General features: G+C 35.1%; 1 protein-coding gene across 1 annotated transcript in view; it reads left to right on the top strand.

Moving 5' to 3' along the window:
- TTLL5 (tubulin tyrosine ligase like 5) overlaps window positions 1-24664 on the top strand; it is a 469247-nt gene that overhangs the window by 266356 nt on the left and 178227 nt on the right. Inside the window, 4 exon segments of the mRNA XM_074235683.1 lie at window positions 1728-1855; window positions 3603-3686; window positions 6807-7202; window positions 8879-9066. Coding sequence (XP_074091784.1) covers window positions 1728-1855; window positions 3603-3686; window positions 6807-7202; window positions 8879-9066 — 796 coding nt within the window.

Genomic DNA, 24664 nt, shown 5'->3' with positions numbered 1-24664 from the left:
TCAGGGATATAAGTCAGATAAATATATAAAACTTTTAAACTTAGAGTCGCAGTCATCTGTTTTCTGGAGAAAGGATCACATGGGATCTCCTGACTGATTCCATATAGAAACAAGTAAATGTGTTCCAGTTACTAGCTAGATGATTCTGTGTTGATTGCTGGGGAGTAAGCAGAATCTTCATTTACCTTTTGTTAAATGTGAGAGTTCCTTGAACGTTTAAGTCATTACTTTATGTAAGTTCTCTTCTCCTGAGAGAAATCCTTGAATTTATTACACAGTATTTCCACATTCCCAGTGCTTCCAAACTGAGGAGTTTTTTGTCCTCTTTACCTTCAAGTAACAGTAATGACAGTGTAGTAATACCCTACTGATCTAAAGGATGCTTTATCCATTAACCTCAATTATATCCATAATATAATCAAAGACAGTAAGGAAGCCCAGGTGAGCTCCAGGCTACCCACACACAGAGACCAGTATGGGTCTTGGTTCTACAAATCCAACCATACATTGCTCCAAAAGCCCTTCAAGGTCTTTTTCAGATTGTTTATTCCTGGACCCTGAGCTAACAAGTTTGATGTTTTGACTTCTCAATCCTTAGGCAATTAGAATCAGGAAATGAGAAAAAGGAGTGGGATAGAACCTCAATTATATGGAAAACTTATGTGAAATAGCTTATTCCTTGATATTACTGAATAAAGAAAGTATTACTAATAATGTTGACATTTGTATAGCATTTTAAATTTTGCAAAGTGTATCATATACATTATTTATCTCTCCACAACAGTCTTGTGGAATAGCTATTAGTGGTGTTCCCATAGTTCTGGAAACTGTATCTCATAGAGCATAAGTGCTAAAGTGTCAGAGGTGAGATTTAAACCCAGGTCTTTTTCAATACATTTCCAGCTTGGTAACATCCAATATTGTATTTATATAGTATCTTATATTTTTTCAAAATGCTTTACCTTTATATCATCTCACTGGATTTCCTCTTTGCCAGAGATATTTTATATATGGAAGCATACCCATCTCCCCCCATCTCTCTTTAGGAAAATATTAAGTAATTATATTAGGACAGTGCTTTAGCAATCTTTTGTTCAATTTGAAACAATTCTGCAAGGAAATCATTTTTCATCATTCTTTTGGAATTTTGGAAATAACTAATTTCTAAAGGGAGAGGCTTGATCAGCAGGAAGGAAGTCATCCCTGAAATAGATTAGAGTAATATTGAATAAAAACAAGAACTCTTTTGGTTAATTCAGTTAACAGAAGCATCTCTGAAGTTTTGACTATTTTGAAAGGAAACTCCTTAGAGGGAGTGATTAAAGATTAATGGAATGGTTTTCATGAAATGATTATCCAGGAAGGCAACAAAAAGTACTTAATTTTTTTTGTTTGGTGCATCAAAAACTATTACTAAAACTCTGTGCCCTTGTTGAATCATAACTATATTAATTGTAAAGAGAAAATGGCTTGGATAAGAAATTTTCAAAACAATGGATCTTTGTCTCTTTGGATTTCTTGCTCTGCAAGTAGAAATGCTTAAGAATTAATAAAACTGTTTCTGACAGAATTGTTTCTAAGAAGCAGAGTACTTAGTTTTTCTTCCACACATCTTATGTCTTTTATTTTCCTCCATAATTTTTCTGGTGCTATCATTTAATTTTGTTGCTTTCATCTTTATTTTTCCAAGACACAATCCTTTTCTGACTTGTTTTTGCTTATTTTAGTGAGGCTGAACTGGAGGAGGTTTTGACTTTTTATACCCAAAAAAATAAGTCTGCAAGTGTCTTTCTGGGAACTAATTCCAAAGCCACCAAGAACAGCAACAGTTATTCTGATAGTGGGGCAAAAGGTGGTAAGTATTTTAGTTAATACTAATGGTGATGATCACGGGAAAGAAATATAGATAGGAAAATTAGGCCAAGATGATTAACTAAGAGATCAGACAGAGCAAGGAAATAGTCATTATCTTCATTAATAAGAAAAGATAATAAATTTGACTTCTTTTTTCCTCTCAGATCTGACTTATATAACCTTGAGAGAAATCTGTTATGTCAGGTTTTTTTTTTCCCCCAGTATATACCTATACTTAGTGGTATGACCTATATAAAATTAAGACATAAAGTACATATGAGAGAGGATTTTATTTCTTTGGGGTTTTTTTTAGTTTTTTTTCCCAAGGCAAATGGGGTTAAGTGGCTTGCCCAAGGCCACGCAGCTAGGTAATTATTAAGTGTCTGAGACCGGATTTGAACCCAGGTACTCCTGACTCCAAGGCCGGTGCTTTATCCACTGCGCCACCTAGCTGCCCCAATTTTATTTCTTAATGAGAGTAATCATGGAGAAGGCATAAAGGTTTTTTTGGTAATGAGGGAGTAGTGCATTATTGATGGCAGCTTTGGGAAAAGTGGTGGTTGAGTGAGATATCTTAAAGAACTATTTTCCATGTAGTAGTTGAGAAAGGGTTTAGGTTTATAAGTCCAGGAAACACCTCTTCCTTAAAAATATAAATGTCTATGTAAATTATTTCCATCATGAGATTGTTTTCTCATGAAATGAATTGATAATAGGTGAGGAAGAGACTTAGTCCAGTAGGCAATTGTATAAGCTACAACAATTAAGGTCCCTTTTTAATGTTAGCATAAACAATAAGGGCTAACTCAAACATGAAGATTTGTCTTTAGATACATTTAGTCCATGGTATCCCTAAAACAGGGTTTCTTAACCTCTTTTGACTCCCTTTGAAGTCTAATGAAGGCCATAGACCCTTTTCAGAAAAATATTTCTAAGTGTATAAAATTAAATCTATAAGATTACAAAGAAATCCAACATATTTAAAGATAATTATCAAAACATTAATAAAATAAATTCACAAACCATAGTATTACCATTAATTCAGTCCAATAAATGTTTATTAAGCATTCTTATATGTGCTTGATATTAGCCATAAAGTATCTGTTCTCAAGGAATTGTTTGATATGGGAGTAAGATATGCATATTTAAATACAAGTTTACCTTGCAAAGGAGAGATTTAGGCAAAATACCATTAGATACTTGAGTTGGAACTGAGTACTTTTACTTTAAGAGTCAGGGAGGACATCTTGGAAGAGGTAGTTCGTGAACTGGAACTTAAAGGAAGAGAAGAATTTTAATAGAAAACGTGAAGAAAATATATCTCTGGCAAAAATAGTGATTTTCCCTAAATTCCTAGAGGCAGGGAAGGGAAGAATAGGGCTGAGAAATAGCTAATAATCTTATTTGATCAATAAAATTGACTTTATCTGCCATTTTTCAATGGCAGTAGTCAATTTGAAACAGTATTCTTTGGTTCCTTTGTTAACACAGGAACCCACCCTCTTCAGAACATGACACTGCTTAAATGATTCCTCATTATGTTACATTGGGTTATTCTGACACAGTAAGGAGACACTACAGTTCTATACAGGAAATGGGAATTCTTTTTGTGACTAACTTATTTTCTAATAATTTATAAGTGATGCAGTCCTCTCTACTTTAGTTATTTCTTTATGCAAAATGGATGTAGTGTTTATGATTTCATAACTCAACAGAATTGTCTAAATTCCCAAAATTTCATCTATTAGATCATCCTGAGACAGTAGAAGAAGTGAGAATCAAGCAGCCCAAGCATCAACAAGGAGCAGAACTTCATTCTGACAAATTATCACGTAAGTCTTTTTTTTAAAACAGGACAGTTCAACAGTTATACTTGTTGGAAAGCTTGTACTTTCCACAGATCACTTTATGTTCTGGGGATAGGAAAACCAAAATACCTGTCCTCAAAGAACTTAAAGGCTACTAGTCAGAATATGACATATATAAGTAATTGTGATACAAGATAGAATACATTGGAGCTGAAGGTGGGATCCAGGAAAGGCAATAGAAGAAATTGGAGAGGAGAAAAATCATTTTTACCGTTGAAGATCAGAGGGAAGACCAGCATGAAAGAGATTCCTTCTAAGTTGGTCCTTGAAGAAGGAGAAGAATTTCAGCAGATTGGGATAAAGAGGGAATATTTTCTGGAGAAGACATCTGGCCTGAATGTTGAGAAGCAATATTGTTGTATAAATTGATGAGAGGAATAGTGTAAAATGAGGCTGCAGAACTAGATTACTGCTAGACTTGTTGGTGTTAAATACTATAACAATGACTTTTTCATTTGATCCTGATGACAGGGAGCATTTGAGGGTTTTTGAATAGAAGATACATGGTTATAAGATTGCAAATTATTTTGGCAGCTTTCTGAGAATTCAGTTGGAGAGGGGAGAGGGGAGAAAAAGAGAGCATCTTCCATTAGAACAGATGAGTTTGAACAAACAAGAGGGACTAACTTTGGGTAGTGTCAGTGTATGTAGAAAGGAGGGGAAGGATATAAATTACACTGTAGAGACAAAATTGATAGGATTTGATGATTCATTGGAAGTTACAGGTAAAGGAAAGAGTCAAAAGTAGTTCTGTGGTTTTAAGTATATCTTAATATTAGGACAATAGTTTTTGTCAACAAATAATAAAATTGGAAGTAGAACAGATTTAGAAAAGATTATGGTTTAAGTTTTGGACTCATTGACTTTGAGGTATTGACAAAATATCCAGGTGAAAATATTCAGAAAACTGTTGGAAATGCTGAAGAGGAAATCAAGAGATTAGGGCTGGCTATATAAATTAGGAAATTATCTTCTGAATAGTGATATTTGAATTTGTGAGCATAAATATGATCACCAAGGGGGAAGATGTGAAGAAAGAAAAACATCTGTTATAGAGTTTTGGGATATAGTCACACAAAGAATAGGATGGGGGGGAAAGAGGAGGAGACTAAAAGGAACATTGGGAAGGAGGGAATATAACCAGGAGAGAAAGCAGTGATGTGGAAGACAGAAAAGAAAGAGCAACAAACACCTTTTCAGTTACTGCAGAAAGGTCAAAGTGGATGACATCTGAGAAAAAATCATTGGTTTTGGCAACAAAGAAATAAATCATTGGTGACCCTGAAGAGAGCAATTCTGTAGCAAGGTAGGAAAGGAGAATAGTTTGCCGGGACTGGAGGATGGGTAATGAGGTGAACTTAACAAGTTTAAATTAATCTTTCTACAATAGCAATAATTGAGAAGAAATTTAGGACAATAAATGGAGGATATAGAAGAATCAAAAAATGGTTTTTTTGGAAATAGGAGAGACTTGTGCAGTTTTATAGGGAAAGGAGGAGACTCAGAGAGGGAATCATTATTAGAGCCAGATCAAGGAGGATGCTTTGCTGGATCAGTCTTTCAGCAAACATTTATTAAGTACCTGCAATGTGCCAAGCATTTTATTAAGCCCTGGAGTTAGAAAAAGAAAAACAAAATAATGCCTGACCTCAAGGTTCTAGTTGAGGATACCTAAGAATAATCAAAATACAAGATAATGTTAGGATGGAGTAGTGTCTGGGGGATCAAGAAAGACTTCCTCCAGGAGGTAGCTCTTGAGCTATTTTTTTTAAAGGAAACTGGGCAGTGAAGAAGGAATGCAGTCCAGGGAAGTACAACAGCTTGTGCAGAAGCACTGAGGTAGAAGATGAACAAGAAAACAGACAGGCTTGTTTGGATACATTCCATATTCACTCTGTCCCTTCATTGATATGACAGCAAGTCTGAAAACACAGATTGGCATTAGATTATGCAGGTCTTACATGCAAAATGAACAAGATTGTAGTTGATCATAGAGGCAACAAGAAACTATTGAAACTTCTGGAACAGGGAGAAGCATGGTCAGACCTGTGTTCTAGATAAACTAATTTGGCACTTTTGTTGGGTACAGATTAAAAAAGATGAAAGACTGGGGTAGGGATCCTAGGAGATTACTTTGAGTAGAAGATTTGCAATAATATAATCAATAGTCTAGTCAGTAATTGAGCATGAAATAGAGAGAATAAGATAGATGAAAGTGATATTGTAGAAGATAAGTTGATAAAACTTTTTATCAAGAACTCAAATAATTGCTTCTGTAGTAAGGAAGAAAGGTTTTTTGTTTTGTTTTGTTTTTTGTCCTTAAAGATTGGTGCAAGGCAGGGGAGAATGGGTGACTTAATAGAGTAGTTTTGAGTGAAGTTAGGTGAGTATCATGATAGATGGTCTCAAACTATATTAAGTAGAGGCATGGTTATTTGCTATGGGTGGAGGGGGGGAGAAAAAGAGGGAAGGAAAGAGAAAATGGGAGTGGCATTGAAGTTTTAAGAGAGCAGACTTTTGGAAAGATTTAGAATTGTAAAAGAAATCTCTAGAAAGTAGTATGATAGTTTTGAACCAGAAATAAATACAAATAAAGATATTAAAGAGTTGCAGAGAGAAATGATGTTAACCTCTTGAAAAAATGCTCCTTTCTCTTCCAAATCCTTAATAATCTTTTTTCTCATCCAGAGAATTTTTAAAATTCTGCATTTTCCATGAGGATGAGGGATGGAGAGGAAAGGATGACTGAAGTTAAAAAGCAAGAAAGTAGTAGTCTACTTTTTCCTGGAAATTTTTTCCTAATTGTTAAACATTACAAAAATTTTCCCTGTCTACTTTTTGAAGATAATCTAACTTTGACTCTTAGAGGGGATCTTTTGTGTTGTTCCATTTGCCAGGTATAGTGATCAAGGTCATCTTTGATAGACAATACTCCTTAAGTTCTTGAAGAGCACAAATTGGAATCTATTTTTTTGAGTCCTCCCTCAGGCCAAAGTGGCTTTGTTTTCAATTTTTCTCTGTATAGTCTTGTCTTATTACCCATTCTCCTTGAAATAGTCTGATTCTTTTTAATTCTTTTAACAGGATTTACTACATCAACAGAAAAAGAGAGTAAATCCCCCCATAGCACTTCCCTTTGTCCATCCTCTGGTCCTAGTGCTATTCTTCAGAAAATTCCCAACTCCCATTTGACATCTCTGATTCCATCCTCTGACCTCACACCAGTACCTAGTCATCACTCTGCTTTTTCCCAAGTTCCTCCAGTTATCTCCAATGTGGCTCATCAACCAACTGCTTTACAGAATGCAACCCCTGATAACTGTTCTCCCTCCCCACATTCGGTGTCACATCGTGTACCTAGTCCAGCTGTGCTGCCACGCTGTCGGTCTGGCAGTTACACCATTGGCCCCTTCTCCTCAATTCAAAGTGCTGCGCAGATATATAGCCAGAAACTGTCCCGGCCCTCCTCAGCTAAAGCAGGTGAGTGTGAACTTAGGCAATAAAATTTTTGACTCTGGACTGCTTTTGTTTGTTTTTTAAAATGGAATATGTGTTAATTTAATATTTTCTCTAAACTCATAACTTAATAATTTAGACATAATTAACAAATTATTTCTAACACTCATAAACATTCTTCTTTTTTTAAAATAAGAATTTTTCTTGAATTTAGCTAGTGTAATCTTATATTTAGTTGAATCTTTTAAAAGTATGCCTGCTAATTGAGAGATTCCCTGGACTATTGAACAGATCATGATTAAAACACATAGGAAAATTCATTTAGTATTTATCATTAGTTCCTAAACTTTCTTTTCTGTGAACGTAAGACTTTGACATAATGTAACACTAGTAACTTCATTTTAAAATTATTATGAAAATAAAAACAATCCATTATTTTTTCATGCTCCATTAAGATAGAAAGGGATTGGAAAGTCTCATAGATTGAGAATGGAAAACAGCTTCACTGTTTTGCATTAGCTATGGATTGTGATAAGAATATAAAAACTGCCAGGTAGGATGAGACCTGTAAACTGGCCAGCTTTTTATTTCATCTTTTTAATAAAAGGGAAGACAGGGAAAAAGATCTAATATTAATGCAGATGCAAACTATAATAGAACCTTAATGGGTTAAATTGTATCATTTTTAGAAAGGAAAATTTCACATACATGTTGAGTCAGTCAAAGTTGAGGAATGTATATCCTTTCAAATCATTAAAATTTTCATAGCATTTTTAAAATCATCTTTGTTTTCTTGTTGGTTTTTTTTTTACCACACTTAAAAGCTTATGCAAACCAAAATGCTCAATAAAGACCCTGTTTAGGGGTAAAAACTTAAACAAAGAAAGAAAATTAAAGAAACTCTAAAGGGGAAAGGCCTTTGTTCCAGAATACAAGATTATGAGTATGGTTCTGAGTGTACTCAGCTAGGCTTTTTTTCCCTTTTCCCATTTGGAGCTTCTTAGGAAAACTATGAATATCATGGTAGTGGGTACCTTAGAAATACAAGTCTAAACAAATACTGAAAATTAAAGTGGTTTGCTCCAGCTTTAAACAGACAAGAAATGTAAGTAAAATGGCATGAAAAAAACATCAAGGTCATGATTTTTAACATTGTTAGTAAATTATAGGATTGGTCACTATCTTCCCAATTACTGCTTTTATTAGTCACATAATGTTAGAGCTACAAGTAACTTAGAAATTATTTACTAATTCAACTGACCCCTGAGCATACATAGAAAGTTCTAAGTGAAACTCTGCCAATAAATACATTTTAAGAATTTAACTTCTTATGGGGCGGCTAGGTGGCGTAGTGGATAAAGCACCGGCCTTGGAGTCAGGAATACCTGGGTTCAAATCCTGTCTCAGACACTTAATAATTACCTAGCTGTGTGGCCTTGGGCAAGCCACTTAACCCCATTTGCCTTGCAAAAACCTAAAAAAAAAAAAAGAATTTAACTTCTTTATGTAATAACAGAGTCTTTTGTGATATTTTTGTATGTAAAGTGTCTTAATCTGTTGTTATTAGAATTGTAATCAAAAATCCAGAATTCAGGAAAAAAATATCTGTTTGCTTGATAATTTCTTGACTATCATTGTGATTACACTTGTAATACTTCTCAGCCAAGTAGATGAAAATTCCTTGTCATTCTTTAATTTAGAAGGTACGTGCCATACAAGTAGACACCATGCAGGCTTAGCCAAAACATCCAAGGATGGAGACGATAGTACTACCTTTGGCAAACGATACAATCAAAGCATGGTCACAGCTGAGCTTCAGCGACTGGCTGAGAAACAAGCAGCACGGCAATATTCCCCATCCAGTCACATCAGTCTTCTCACTCAGCAGGTATGTACAACAGTGCTGCAAAAAGATTAATTCAGATCTTAAGACAAACTTTGGTGACAGGATGTTCTGGATAAGATACAGAGAGTTACCTTTCTTTTCTCTATCGTTTTCCTAGTTTGTGATGATGGTAGGTGAAGTACTTATTGTTTACATTCTTAATTTATAAAATTATTTTGATTAACTTTTCTTTCAATTTCAAAGACTGATTTTCTGTAATAGATGGTTCGAATTTAGTTATGCTACTGATTGATATATACACCATTTGTAGAATAGTATGTTTTGATTTGTATTCACACTTAGTTCTTTTTTTGAATGTGGATTACATTTTCCATCACAAGTCTTTTGGAATTGTCTTTGATCACTGTATTGTTGAGAAGAACTAAATCTATCACAGGTGTGCATCACACAATATTGCTGTTAAGGTGTACAGTGTTTCCCTGTTCTACTCACTTTACTCAGCATCAGTTCATGTAAGTCTTTCCAAGTTTTTCTGAAATCTGTCTGTTCATGATTTCTTACAGAACAATAGTATTTCATCACATTCATGTACCACAACTTGTTCTGCCATTCCCCAGTTTATGGGCATCTCATCCACTTGGTTTTTACCACAGCAAAAAGAGCTACTATAAAAATTTTTGTACATGTGGGTTCTTTCCCTTTTTTAAGATCTCTTTTTTGATTAAGCTAAATTAAATTCTGCCTAGCATTTGATTTTCTTAATCAGCAAATAAGCACTATGAAGTTGGGTAAAACTTTCAAGAACTTCATGCATTCTCCTTATACTCAGTGCTGTTAATTCCTAAGATACTTAGGACAATTCTTATTTTTTCTCTTTATTTAGGACTTTTCATGAGTCAAAAAAGTGAGTTCATTTAGAATGAAACACTCAGCCCACCATGTGGAACATATGTTCATTGCTTTATAGAGTACAATACATCAAAGATTTTCAATAAATATTCAATATACTTACACATAAGACACAAATTAACTCTGCCATTGAAACATGCTATACAAATTAAGGAGTCCTTTCTTCATGTAAAAGGACGTCCTGGACCTTTGGGAAGTGTTGCCATAATTCGTGAAAATTCATAGCTCATTAAAGTTGCCACCTCATATGTTTTCTTCTTTTCTTATTATCCTTAATTGATAGTGGTGTAGATTATATAAAATGATGCTCAAAGCTAGAAAAGAAGTAAAACATAAAATTAAATATATCTAGACGTCTCACTGTATTATGAAAGTGAGATTTTGAAAGCTCTGCTGATAGGACAATAAGTCTGGTAGGTTCTACCAGAAATGGAGTCAGCTGTGTGACTACCCACCTAAGTATGGAGGCTTATTACCAGGAAATTGCACACTGTGAATACTTCTTTGACTTTGGAAAATCCCATTTAAAAAAATGGGTTTTCCCCCCTCCCTCGGTAGTGCCCAGTTTCATTGTACTAAAGTGTATACTAAAAGCTAGAAGTGAGCTCTTTGGGGCTTGGTCCATGACTGTGTTTTGTTTTGTTTTTAGGATTTTTTTGCAAGGCAAATGGGGTTAAGTGGCTTGCCCAAGGCCACACAGCTAGGTAATTATTAAGTGTCTGAGACCGGATTTGAACTCAGGTACTCCTGACTCCAAGGCCGGTGCTTTATCCACTATGCCACCTAGCTGCCCCATGGTCCATGATTTTGAATCATGCCTTAATTTCGCTTCTTTGGACTATAAATAATATGTTCTTCTACCAGTTGATGAGATGGCAGAATGACCTTCAGGATGCTCATAGTAATAGGAGGCTAGGGCACACAAAGCTATAATTTATGTTGTTGTTTGTTCTTCATTTTCTTAACTTCCAAATTATAAGTCTAGCACAGCTGCTTCTGGAATAGCTAGATGACAGAAGAGGAGGAGGAGGTCTAATTGAGATGAATCATGAGAAGTCTGTAATATGAAGTACAAGTTATTGTAAATGTGGTAATAAGATTTGAAAGGGTGAGATGGAAAAAGCATTAGTGGGAATTATTATAAAAACATGATAGCAAGGGAAAGAGTTTAAGCCCCTGGGAAGGAAGAACAGATGAGATAATCATAAGGGCAATGAGAAGACAAGTGAGAAGATGAAAACACACACACACACACACACACACACACACACACATATGCACACACATGCACACACACTTTTTTGGCAAGAAGCTACTGACATGACTATAAGAGTAGCTATAATTTGCAAATGAGTTTTTTATAATTTCAAAAAATTAATATTATTCATCTGACATCCTATTCAATGACATGATCTTTTTAGGATATATTTTTATTCCAATGCTGAGCTTATGAAGCTTTAACGTTAAGCCAGCCTTCCATTAATTTATTGTGCCTGGTATATATTAATTACCACTGTAACATCTTAATATGAACTTTGACATATTAGCCAATTTCCTTTCAGAGCATCATATTTGTAAAAGATTTTTCTAAGTTTTTAACTGAACAGGAAAATGGCATTGTGATGTAAAGAGGAAGAGTTGGGGACAAGTAGTAAAAGCATTGATTTCCTCTGGGGGCTACATATATGAGATTTTTTAGGACTTTGCTCAATCATTAAACAACTCTTCTACCCAGGATTTATAATTAAAGCAATAATTAAGTCTTTTATCTAATTGTCTATGGAAAATAATGGATCTAAATCTTAAAGAAATGGAATGGATATGTCAACTGTATAGCTATTTTTTTTTTAAGTTTTTGCAAGGCAATGGGGTTAAGTGGCTTGCCCAAGGCCACACGGCTAGGTAATTATTAAGTGTCTGAGGCCATATTTGAACTCAGGTACTCCTGCCTCCAAGGCCAGTGCTCTTTCTACTGCTCCACCTAGCCGCCCCAATGTATAGCTATTTTTTTAAAAAATTATTTTTAGTTAGTAACTTAAAATTCTTATCTCAATTTAAACTTTTTCCAAGCTGCTTATAGGTAGGAATTTGTTTTTAATATCACTATCTTCAGCCTCTGGTGAAGGTGATAGGTAATATTTTCACAAAGTGGGAGAAAGAGTTTAGAAAATCTAAAGACTAGATATATAGACCTTGGAATAGTCAAAGTTGACCATTCTTTTCACGGAATACTTAAATGCCAATTGTGTTCAGAAGATTGTATGAGGTGCTGCCTAGAATACATGGTCCCTGATCTCTTAGAGAAAATGGATATGATTTATACAATGATTTTAAAGGTGAATAAAGCAGGTACTGTAGAGCACTTAGAGCTTGGTCAAGCATCAGAGTTACCAAGGTCATTGACTGCATCCTGGGCCATTGCCAAACATCTTAACTTTTGTCCTGCTACTGGTCTTTCGTGACTCAAGAAGAGGGAGTGAGACTGTCGACTTTGTGCAACTCTGCCTCACTTAAATCTACTTCACACACAAATCATGACATCACCCATGATATCACTGATCCTTTTTTAAAATCGAAGAACAAACAACAACATAAATTATAGCTTTGTGTGCCCTAGCCTCTTATTACTATGAGCATCCTGAAGGTCTGGCTGGTGTCATATTTTTAAAAAAAAATCTCTCCTTGCTCAACTGAACATTTTTAAGAAGCTTTCCACTCTTGGGGAGGCTAGGTGGTGTAGTGGATAAAGCACTGACCTTAGAGTCAGGAGTACCTGGGTTCAAATCTAGTCTCAGACACTTAATAATTACCTGGCTGTGTGGCCTTAGGCAAGCCACTCTTAATTCCATTTGCCTTGCAAAAACCTAAAAAAATAAAAAAAAAGTTGTCCACTCTTGTCTCCTCCACTTCTGCTTCTCTCTTCAATCCCTTGTAACCTGGCTTCCTTCTTTGTCATTTAATTGAAACTTCTGTCTAAATTGCCAGTAATCTCATAATTGCCAGATCTGATGGCCTTTTTTCAATCCTCATCCTTCTTTATCTCTTTGCTGAGACTTTAAACTACTCTCTCCTTCTTGGTACTTTCTCTGTCTTGGGTTTTCATTACATTGCTCTCCTAATTTTTCTCTTCCTAACTGACTGCTTGTCAGTGTCCTTGGTTATGAATGTTCTATAGGTCCTGCCCTGGACCTTCTTCTCTTCTCACATCAAATTCTGTTTTGAAAACCTCATCAATTCCCATGATTTATAGGTCTTTGACTACTAATCACTTAACCCTAGGAAACTAACTCTCTTAAGTCTTATGTGCAGTCAGACTTGGTATTCACATTTCGACAGTATCCTCAGTATGCTCTGTCCCTGAAATTGGAGTGGGAGAGCAAAAGGTTTAACCCAAAGCCTTTATTAAAGGAGCACTACAATCTAGTCCTGTCTTCATTTCTCCTCTGATTGCCCTCCTTTCGGTTTTTCTACCATGCTCCTGTGCCTTCATATGTTAGATATTTTATTTTACATCTAAATTCTATTATTTCATCAAGTTCTATAAAGTATTCTTTTGGTGATTTGATTGATATACCATAAAAAGTATAAATTAATTTTGAGAGTATTGACATTTATATTGGCATGGTCTAGACATGAGCCCTAAATATTCCTCCAGCTTTTTAACTTATTAATTTGTATAATTAGTATTTTGTAATTAAATATATACAAATCTTTTTTGGGTTTTGGTATGTATTTATGCATTTTGCTGTTATTCGGAAAGAGATTCCTTTTTCTATTATTGCTTCTTGTGTATTATGATTATTATTATTATTATTATTATTATTATATAAGAATGTTATTGATTTTGATCTTTTTATTTAGTAGTTTATTTTTCCCCAGTTACATGTAAAAGCAATTTTTAATGTTTGTTTTTAAAATTTTGAGCTGCAAACTTTCTCTCTTTTTCCTTACCCACTCCCATCTCCCATTGAGAACATGAGCAATTCAATATAGATTATACAGGATAGCCATGTAAAACATTTCCATAATAGTAATGTTGTGAAAGAAAACTTAGACCATCCCCACACCCCATCCCCTGAAAGAAAGAATTCAAGAAAAATTAAGTTAAAAAAATATGCTTCAGGGCGGCTAGGTGGCACAGTGGATAAAGCACTGGCCCTGGAGTCAGGAGGACCTGGGTTCAAATTCAGTCTCAGACACTTAGTAATTACTGAGCTGTGTGGCCTTGGGCAAGCCATTTAACCCCCTTTCCCTTGCAAAAACCTAAAAAAAAATATGCTTCAATCAGTTTCAGACACCATCAGTTCTTTCTTTGGAAATGGATAGCATTTTTCGTCATAAGTCCTTCAGAATTGTCTTGGGTCATTGTATTGCTGAGAATCTCACTCTGTCATTCCTATAGTTTTATTCTGTATTTTTCTTTATTTTAAAAAAAATCTTGTAAGCAACAAATTGTAGGGTTTTGTTTTCTTATCCAAATTGTCATGTTTTGGTTTCATTTCATTGCATAATCCATCCACTTTTAAGTTATGAGAGTTAGGTATATATTTTCTTCCATCTGTCTCTAATATTGGCTTTTCCCCCAAGCTATTTATATTGTCTTGTATTTTAAGTACAATTCTAAATTTCTTCATTTGTTACCTTAATCTTTTTTTTTAAATGGCCCTGTTCCTACTAGCTCTCTTCCCCTCCAGTTCTTATCTCCTTTCATTTATTTACCATTTCCCTTTGGAGTTTTGTTTACTTTTTCTTTTTTACAATAAAAATATTAAATAGTTCAGAACCAAGCACAAATTCCTGAAAAAAAATCACTACTCTTTTCCCATAGATTACAATTTTTTTTTTTAGAGTTTTCTTCATATACCTTTTCCCAAGTCAATTCTATTTTTGAAGAAGTTGTTGGGTGGTAGGGGATGGACATGAGGACTCCACTGGAAACACAGGAGCTCAAGGCCAGGGTCTTCCAGACCAGCCAAGCTGACCAGATAGATGTCTGGACCACTGCACTGGAGCGTTCTCACCCACCAGGCACACAGCAAATGCTTCCACCAGCAAACTCTGTTCTCACCTTAGTCCCCACTTCAGCATCATAATTTGAAAGCATCAATTCTGGAGCACTCAACTTTCATTATAGTCAAACTCTTACATCTTGTACGTGCTACTGGAAAAAACCAAGGCTTTGACTATCTGGACTTTGTTGACAAAGTGATGTCTCTGTTTTTATTGAGCTATCCATATTTGCCATAGCTCTCCTTCCAAGGAGCAAGTCTTTTGATTTCATGGCTGCAGTCACTATCTGCAGTGAACTTTGAGCCTAAAAATATAAAATCTGACTTCCATTTCTTCTCCTTCCATTTACCAGGAAGTAATGGTTCCAGTTGTCATGTCTCTTTTTTTTGTTGTTGTTAGACTGTAAGCCAACTTTTACATTATCCTATGAAAAGGCTTCCTAGTTCTTCATTTTTTTGCCATTAAAGTGTTATCATCTACCTTTGTTGACATGTATCATGGCAAACTAAATTCTGACTTTTGACTCATTCAGCTTAGCATTTAGTATGATGTACCATACATTTAAGTTAAATAAATAAAATGATGATATTCAACCAATCATTTGTTCCATATAACTGTTGCTTATTGGTCTGCATACAGGCCAGTTCTTTATCCATTGCATCACCTAGCTACCCCATCCACTGCACCATCTAGATGCCCCGATCTTGCTTTCTTGCTCTTTTTCTTTGAACTCTTTTGGTTACTACTTCCTGCATAGTATAGTAAACTTCTGTTTACACCTTTTCAGGTATTTTATATACCCAGTTTAATCCTTTAAATGTATTCATCACTTCTATATTAACCATCTGGTCATATCCATATGTAGAGTTGCCTTTTGGATTTTTGAAAAAGAGCATTTGCTATGACTAGTGATTTGTCTTGACAAAATTCTATCAACTTAATTTTTTTCTTCAATGCCAAACTTTATTTTTAATCCAATTATCTTTTGATTCCGTACTTTAATTCACTAGGATGAATGTGCTTTTTTTGGTATTATTTTTAGAAAATGCTGTAGTTCTACATAGAACTGATCAACTTTGACCTCTTTGGCATCAGTAGTTGAAAGAGAATTGCATATTGTTATATTGAATGATTTACCTTAGATTTGAACAGATATTCTGTAATTTTTAAGATTATAACCCAGTTCTGCTATTTTGGGGGGGCATTTTCATTTAAAGTTTTGAGTTCTAAGTTCTATCCCTCCCTCCCCTCTCCCTGAAATGGTAAAAAAAAATCAGCTATGAATCATACATGTGCAACTATGCAAAAGACATTTCCGTATTAGTTATTTTGTACAAGAAGATCTGAATAAAAAAATAAAAAAAGTGAAAAATAGCCTGCTTCAGTTTGTATTCAATCATATCAGTTCTTTCTCTGAAAGCAGGTAGTATGCTTCATTATTAGTCTTTTGAAATTGTCTTAGATCAGTGTATTACTGAGAATGGCTGAATCATTCACTATTGATCATTGTACAGTATTACTGTTATTGTGTACAGTGTTCTCCTTGATTCACTAATCAGTTCATTTAAGTCTCTCCAGATTTTCTGAAATCATTCTGTTGTCATTTCTTATAGCATAATAGTGTTCGATTGCATCATATACCACAACTTTTTTAGCTTTTCCCCAATTGATAGGCATCCCTTTGATTTCTAATTCTTAGCCACCACAAAAAGACCTGCTCTAAATATCTTTGTATAATGTAATTGGAAAGAACTACCACCACCTTCATAATAATATAAATTAAATACTGTGTTATTATAATGATCCTGCTTCATTCAGAAGTAGAAAGAAGATTCAGAAACAGGAGACTGTATGTAGAATATTTCATATACTTTTAGTTTTCCTAAACTACCATTTTTCTTGTTTTATTCTATTTTATTCTTTATTACAAGTGATATAAGGAAAGAGAAAGAAATTTAGAAATAAAGGTAATATAGAAACCAAAGACATCAACAAAAATTAAAAAAAAGAAAATAGGGAGTCCTTAAATAAAGAATGGATTGCATGTGGTTGCATTTATCTTCTATCCCTTAAAGTTCTCTAAATGTTTTTAAGGTTACGTCACATCTACCATGACCTTTCTCAGAATATGCTTAGTGTTATCCAACTGTTCTTCTCAACTTCATCTCCTTACATGCCATTTAGAATCACAGGATCACAGTTTTTTGGTTTTTTTTTAGGTTTTTGCAAGGCAAATGGGGTTAAGTGACTTGCCCAAGGCCACACAGCTAGGTAATTATTAAGTGTCTGAGACCGGATTTGAACCCCGGTACTCCTGACTCCAGGGCCAGTGCTATATCCACTATGCCACCTAGCCGCCCCCCAGGATCACAGTTTTAAGAGAATCTCAGGCACCATCTAGAACAACTTCCTCATTGATACAGGTTTCGACTATGAGGCCAGAGAGCCTAAATGTCTTGTCCAAAGTGATGCATTTTCAGAAAGTGAACTTTCTCTGACTAAATAACCTATATTCTTTCCCTGTACCACCCTGCAAATTGAAAATTGAGGTGTTAAAGTAGTTCTGGCAATTTTTCAGGAGATATATAACTGTTACATAAGTTTATTTAGCACATATTTATAATAATGCCCATTGAATGTATAAGACAGTAATCAGCTTAGATAGCATTAACCTTAAACTATATACAAAAGGATGCCCATCTTTCAAAGACAAAATATGGATATTAATGTGTATATATATGACTGAAATAAGCATTGTAGCAAATCTATTATACACATTTTATGTCTCTTTCTTTTTATTTTCGTATGTGTCTGTGTGTACATATATACATCTTTCTGTATATAAGTACATACATACACACACACACACACACACTCTTACAAAAAAACAAAGATAATTTTCTCCTGTGAGGCTGATGTGGGGACTAAGAAGGTGCCAAAGTAGAAGGGCTGTGTGAGGTCTCATCATGACTACCCCTGTTGCTACAGCACTCTCCACAGGCTTGCATGTATTGTATGAACAGAAGAATGTGGCAAGGAGGGGAAAGAGGAGGAGGAGAACTAAGGAAAGCATAAGAGCCCTCTCTGTAAGGGAGAAGGGAGTGTGAGCTTTCAGATCCCAGATATCATTAGAAGCAGCTCTAACTCTTCCAGCAAGGAAGTTTAATCAAAGGGATAACGTTAGACCACCCAGACTGGGGCCAGAACAAGTCGTCTCCATCTCTGATTCCCAGTCAGCCAATGCCCGTGATACAGCCTGGTCTTTTGGAAACTTGTTAACAGATCCATAAAAGATAAGACAGTTTTTACTTCTCACATTTTTCATCTAGACAGAAGAGACTAAAACGAAAAAGTTCTTTCATTTTTTCTACTCTGTCTAGATGAAAAAAAAATGTGACTTAGACTTCCTGTCTGGTCTCTAGAAAAGCTATGGAACTGTAGTGTGACTTTATCATAACTGTGTGCTCTGAGAATCTTAAAAAGAAACTTTAAACATCTCATAATTTTCTTCCTACTATGAGGGGAGGTTGGATAGAGTCAGAGAAATTCTGGACTAATTTCCTTATTATTTTCCAGAGTAATTTCCTTGGGAAAGGGAACTGAGGAAACTCTCTCCACCAGTGAAAATGTTCATCAATTGTTGATGAGAACTGCCCCAAGCATGGGCACTTAGCTGGTTTGTGTCTGAGGTAGAACTTAAAACTAGATCTCTAAACCCCTGGCCAACTAATGCCAGGCTATCTCCTTTATTCACTCAAAATATTTATTGAACCTCTCAGTATAAGGGAATACTCCCATTTTCATTTAATTCTATTATTTCTCTCTGCTGTGAAGAATATAGTCTTATTGTTAATTTGTGCAAGGACTTTCAATCAGTAGGTCTCTCCTTTCTATCACCTTTAAATCTGGAAGAGAGAGTCCAATTCATCTATTCCCTATCAGCTATTATCCCAAAGCACTAAAAAGTTTTTAGATTTCTCGATCAGAATTTCATTAATGACCTTATAGAGAACTGTTTCAATAAGTAATATGGACAAAGAACATGTTCACCAGGAGAAGAAATGTGAGTTTTAAGGAAGTGAATATAGAAATCACAGAATGTTTTTTTCCTAGACATTTTATAGTGGAAAAAAAGACAACAGTAGTTTGAAGAAGTAACAGGATCAAGGGAAGATTAGGGGGAGGAGGGATTTCTACCTCCAACTTTCCTCCAAACTCCAGTCAAATATTTTGTAATACCTAAAGGTTTACAATTACTTCTACCTGGAAGTCTCATTGTCTCCTCAAAACTCAACAAATCAAAATTAAAATTATCTTCACCTCATTCACCCCCTCTTCTTACCCCCAAAAAACCCTTCCCCAAGTTTTCCTATTTCTATTGGCAATGCCCATATCTTCTTAGTCCCTGCTTCATAACCTCAATAATCTTTTAATCTTCCCTCTCAGAATTCCACATCTGTGAGATTGAAAGAAAATTTTCCCAACTTCTTCAGTTTTTCCAGAAGACTCCTAGTGAACCTCCTGAGAGGACTCTTTCATATTCTCCACATCAATTTCACATGTGTATTTTGCCACCGCAGTATCTCTCAAATAGATCCTTTCCTTTTAATACCATCTATAGCTACCTTATTTTAAGCCTATATTCCTTTGTGCCTTTTTTGTTTCATTACCCTCCTTATTTTTCCTCATATCTCTAGCCTACCCTTCTTGAATTAGTCATTCATACTACTTTCCAAGTAATCTTATTTCAGTCCTCTGATCATTTCAGACTGATCTTCTGCTCAGCCTGCCAGACTTCCAGTCAGTGCTTAGTGTATAAGATTATAAATGCCTCATTATTCAAGACCCTTAACACTTTTAACTTCAAATTGTCTCTCCAGTTTCATACTGTTCTCTCCATATACTGAGCATTTCAGCCAAGATGCTCCACTGTGCCCCCAATTCTATCCAGTCTTAGGTAATATCATTCCCTTTGCCTAAAATGTATTTCCTGCTCATGTTGAAAATTCTTTAAGGTTTAACTTGAATGTTACCTTCATATTCTCAATATATTGCTTTTATCTTTTTTCAAATTTTTTCAAATCACATATAAAAACAGTTTTTAACTTTGTTTTTTAAACAATTGAATTTCCATTTCTCTTCTTCTCTCCCCTTCCTCCTTCCTTAAAAGGCAAGCAATTAGATATAGATAATAAATGTGTAATTGTGCAAAACATATTTCTATATTAGCCATGTTGTGAAAGAAAAACGCAGATCAATAAAAATCCCAAGGAAAATAAAGTATAAAAAGTATTCTTTGAGGGGGTGGCTAGGTGGTGCAGTGAATAGAGCACCAGCCCTGGAGTCAGGAGTACCTGAGTTCAAATCTGGCCTCAGACACTTAGTAATTACCTAGCTGTGTGGCCTTGGGCAAGCCACTTAACCCCATTTGACTTTGGGGGAAAAAAAAAGTATGCTTTGCTCTGCATTCTGGAGGTAGGTAGTTTTTTTTCATCATGAGTCCTTTAGAATTGTCTTGGATCACTGTATTGTTGAGGAAAGTCATTTACAGTTGATTATAGTACAATATTCCTGTTACCATGTACATGATTCTCCTGCTTCTACTCACTTCACTTTGCATCAACATCATACAAATCTTTCCAAGGTTTTCTGAAAGCAGCCTGCTTGTACAGTTTGGCTAAGATTAGCAGAGATCAGCACATGGTAGAGAAGGGGAGAGTTTTGCTAATATTTTATTTAAAATTTTTGCACATATATTCACTATGGAGTTTGGCCTATAATTTTCTTTTTTTCTGTTTTGATTCTTCTGGTTTAGGTATCAGTTCCATAGTTGTATCAAAGAAGGAATTAGGTAGAGATTCATCTTTACTTCTTTTTTCAAAGAGTTTATATAGAATTGGAACCAACTGCTACTTGAATGTTTGATAGAATTTACTTATGAATCCATCTGGCCCTGGAGATTTTTTTCTTAGGGAATTCATTGATGGCTTGTTGAATTTCTTTTTTCTGAGATAATTATTTAGGTATTTAATTTCCTCTTCTTTTAACTTGGACAATTCATAGTTTTATAAATATTCATCCATTTCACTTAGATTATCATATTTATCGACATAGTGGGCAAAATAGTTTTGAATTATTACTTTAATTTCTTCCTCACTGGTTTTGAATTCACTTTTTCATTTTTGATACTAGTAATTTGGTTTTCTTCTTTCTTTTTTAAATCAGATTAACCAAAAGTTTATCTATTTTATTGTTTTTTTTTTCAAAAAATCAACTTTTGGTTTTACAATAATTTTCTTGCTTTTAGTTTTATTAATTTCTCCTTTAATTTTCAGAATTTCTAATTTGATATTTAATTGGGGATTTTAATTTGTTCTTTCTTTATCTTTTTTAGTTGCACTCTCAGTTCATTGATTTTTTCCTTTCTCTAATATATTATTATAAGTATTTAGAGATATAATATATCCCCCTAATAACTTCTTTGGCTGTATCCTATAAGTTTTGATATGTTGTCTCATTATTGTCATTGTCTTGGATGAAATCATTAATCCTTTCTATGATTTGTTGTTTGATCCACTCATTCTTTAAAATTAGGTTATTTAGTTTCCAATTAGTTTTAGGCCTGTTTCACCATGGCCCTTTATTGTACATGATTTTTATTGTATTATACTCAGAAAAGGATGCTTTCAATATTTCTGCCTTTCTGCATTTGATTATCAGGTTTTTATACCTTAGTACAAGGTCAGTTTTTGTATAGGGACCATGTACTGCAGAGAAAAGGTATATTCCTTTCTATCCCCATTCAGTTTTCTCCAAAGATCTATCATGTCTTACATTTTCTAATATTCTAATTACTTCCTTAACATCCTTCTTGGTTTTTTTTATGGTTAGATTTATCTAATTCTAAGAGAGAGAGGTTGAGGTCTCCCACCAGTAGTTTTGCTGTCCGTGTCTTCTTGTAACTCATTCAACTTTTCTTCTAAGAATTTGGATGCTATACCGCTTGGTGCATACATATTTAGTATTGAAGTTACTTCATAATCTTTGGTCCCTTTTAGGAGAATATAGTTTCCTTCCTTATCTCTTTTAATGAGATTCTTTATTGCAGCTGAGATAAGGATTGATACCCCTGCCTTTTTTCACTTCAGCTGAATCATAATATATTCTGTTCTGGCCTTTTATCTTCACTTTGTATATATCTTTCTGCTTCAGATGTTTCTTTGAGTTAAATATGATGAGAGTAAGATTTAGGCCTTTCTCATCTCCTCCCTTCTTCCCCTCTATTTCAATAGGTCCTTTGTACCTCTTCTTATGTTGAAATTTACCCATTCAGTCTCTCCCTTCCTCCTGTCTCTTTACTCTGCCCCCTTTTTAATAAGATATTATTTTTAAATCATTCCATCAGACTTAAAGACAAGTCATAAGTGTCTATTCTTCTGGCTAAGTATATTCCCTCTACTAGAGTTATAATTCTCAAGAGTTATGAGAATCTTTCTCTCAGATGGGGATATAGACAGTTTAATGTTATTGGATAACAGTTTGCTTTCTTTTCCTGTTTGCCTTTTCATGCATCTCTTGAGTCTCCTGTTTGAAGACCAAATTTTCTGTTTAGTTCTAGTCTTTTCATCAGTAAAAGTTGAAAATCTCCTTTTTTGTTAAATGTCCATCTTCTCTCCTGAAAGAGAAGGCTTAGTTTCACTGGATAGTGAATTCTTGGCTGTAATCCAAGCTCCCTTACTCTCTGGAATATCATATTCCAGGCCCTTTGATCCCTTAATATTGATGCAGCCTGGTCCTGTGTAATCCTGACTCTGACTCCTTGGTATCTTTATTGTTGCTTTCTGGCTGCTTGCAGGATTTTCTTCTTGATCTGATAGTTCTGGATTTTTAACACAATACTCCTTGGTATTTTCATTTTAGGATCCCCTTTCAGGAAAGGATCAATGTATTCTTTCAATGACTATTTTGCTCTCTGGCTTGAGAATATCAGGGCAGTTCTCCTTCATTATTTCCTGAAGTATGGAGTCCAGGCATTTTTTTTTTCCTTCAAAGTTTTCAGGAAGTCCTATGATTCTTAAATTGATTCTCCTGGATTTTGTTTTCCATGTTAGCTGTTTTGTCAATGAGATATTTTGCATTTTCTTCTATTTTTTTATATTTTTGATTTTGCTTAAGAGATTCTCATGAAGTAGTCTTGTTTTACTTAACAAGTTTCTTATAAATTCATTAATTTCTACAGATTCCAATCTTTTTTTAGAAAAGAGTTTTTCTTCATTTACCTTTTGCATTTTCTTTTTTAAATGGTCAGTTCTATTTTTGAAGGACTTATTTTTGTCCAGTTGCTCAACTGTATATTTGAGACTATTATTTTCCTTTTATTTCTTGTCCAATTGTATTTTCAAAAGATTTGTTTTCTTCTTGTAAGAGGTTAATTTTCCCAATTTTTCCACTTGACTTTTAAACTCCTTTCTGATCTCTTCTAAGAAGTCTTTCTGGGCTGAAGATCGATTCATATTCTCCTCTGAAGCTCTAGTCATCTCTGAGATAGAATCCTTGTCTTCAAAGTAACATTTAATGGACCCTGTTTTCACTGGCCTTTCTTCATTTTGGGCCCTTTCCCTAAGGTTTTGTGTTGGGGGAGGAACTAGTTCATAGACCTTTGGTGCTGAGATCTCTAGAAACCTCGTTCACTGGGTTTAGAAACCCCAGGCAGTTTACTTTGTCCAGGCCTATAAAGAATGCCAGAACTTTTCTCTGGATTGTGATATTGATTAATGGCCCACTCCCTAGATGAGGGGTGGGGGTGGCTGCAGGAGGGGACCTGGGCTGGGGCTGGACCCTCAGGCTATAAAGTTGATCAACTTAATCAGCAATCAGCTAGTGGAGATCTGATGCCCACATCTGGCCATGGGGCAAGTTATAAACACCTAGGCTGTTTCTGTGTTTGTTTTGGAGAAAGTCAGGCTCTCCCACAGGAAGTAAGGGAGGAATTCAGCTGGAAAAACCCAGGGTCTTCCAGACCAGCTGAGTGGATTTGATAAATGTCTGCTTGGTAGTCTCTCCCACCCCCACCACCCCAGGACAGACCTTGCTGAGAGATGTTCCCCTCGATTCCTCTATGGGTTCTGTGAATCCAAAATCTTTTAAGAAGCTTGGTTCATGTTAGTTCTGAGGGAAAACCAGGAGAGTTCAAAATAGTGCCTGGCTTCTCTCTGTCATCTTGGCCAGAAGTAGAGGGACAACTTTTTAATGAACTCAACCCACCTTCCATGCTGAGGGAGGAGTCAGGAGAAAGAGACATGACTGGGTCAGGCCTACACCTTGGCAGCTATGTGAAGAAGATGTAGTGGGGGAGGGATTGAGATTGCTTTCAGTTAATTTACATTTCAGAGGAGTTTAAACAATAGGAAGGAAGTCAGAGGCCCCCAGAAAATTCCATGTAAACAGATATTTCCTTAATATTGCAGGACATGACAGACAAATATTTCCCTAATATTTCTCCTTTGACATTAATAATAATGGTCAGGGGTGGCTAGGTGGCGCAGTGGATAAAGCACTGGCCCTGGAGTCAGGAGTACCTGGGTTCAAATAATTACCTAGCTGTGTGGCCTTGGGCAAGCCACTTAACCCCATTTGCCTTGCAAAAAAAAAAATAATAATAATAATGGTTTTATATATATATGTATATTTCCATTCTTTTGGGGAAGTCTTTTAGCTTATG

The sequence above is a fragment of the Macrotis lagotis genome, chromosome 4 (genome assembly GCF_037893015.1).
Source record: "Macrotis lagotis isolate mMagLag1 chromosome 4, bilby.v1.9.chrom.fasta, whole genome shotgun sequence".
Lineage (NCBI taxonomy): Eukaryota > Metazoa > Chordata > Mammalia > Peramelemorphia > Peramelidae > Macrotis > Macrotis lagotis.
This window is presented reverse-complemented; position numbering and strand designations above follow the sequence as displayed.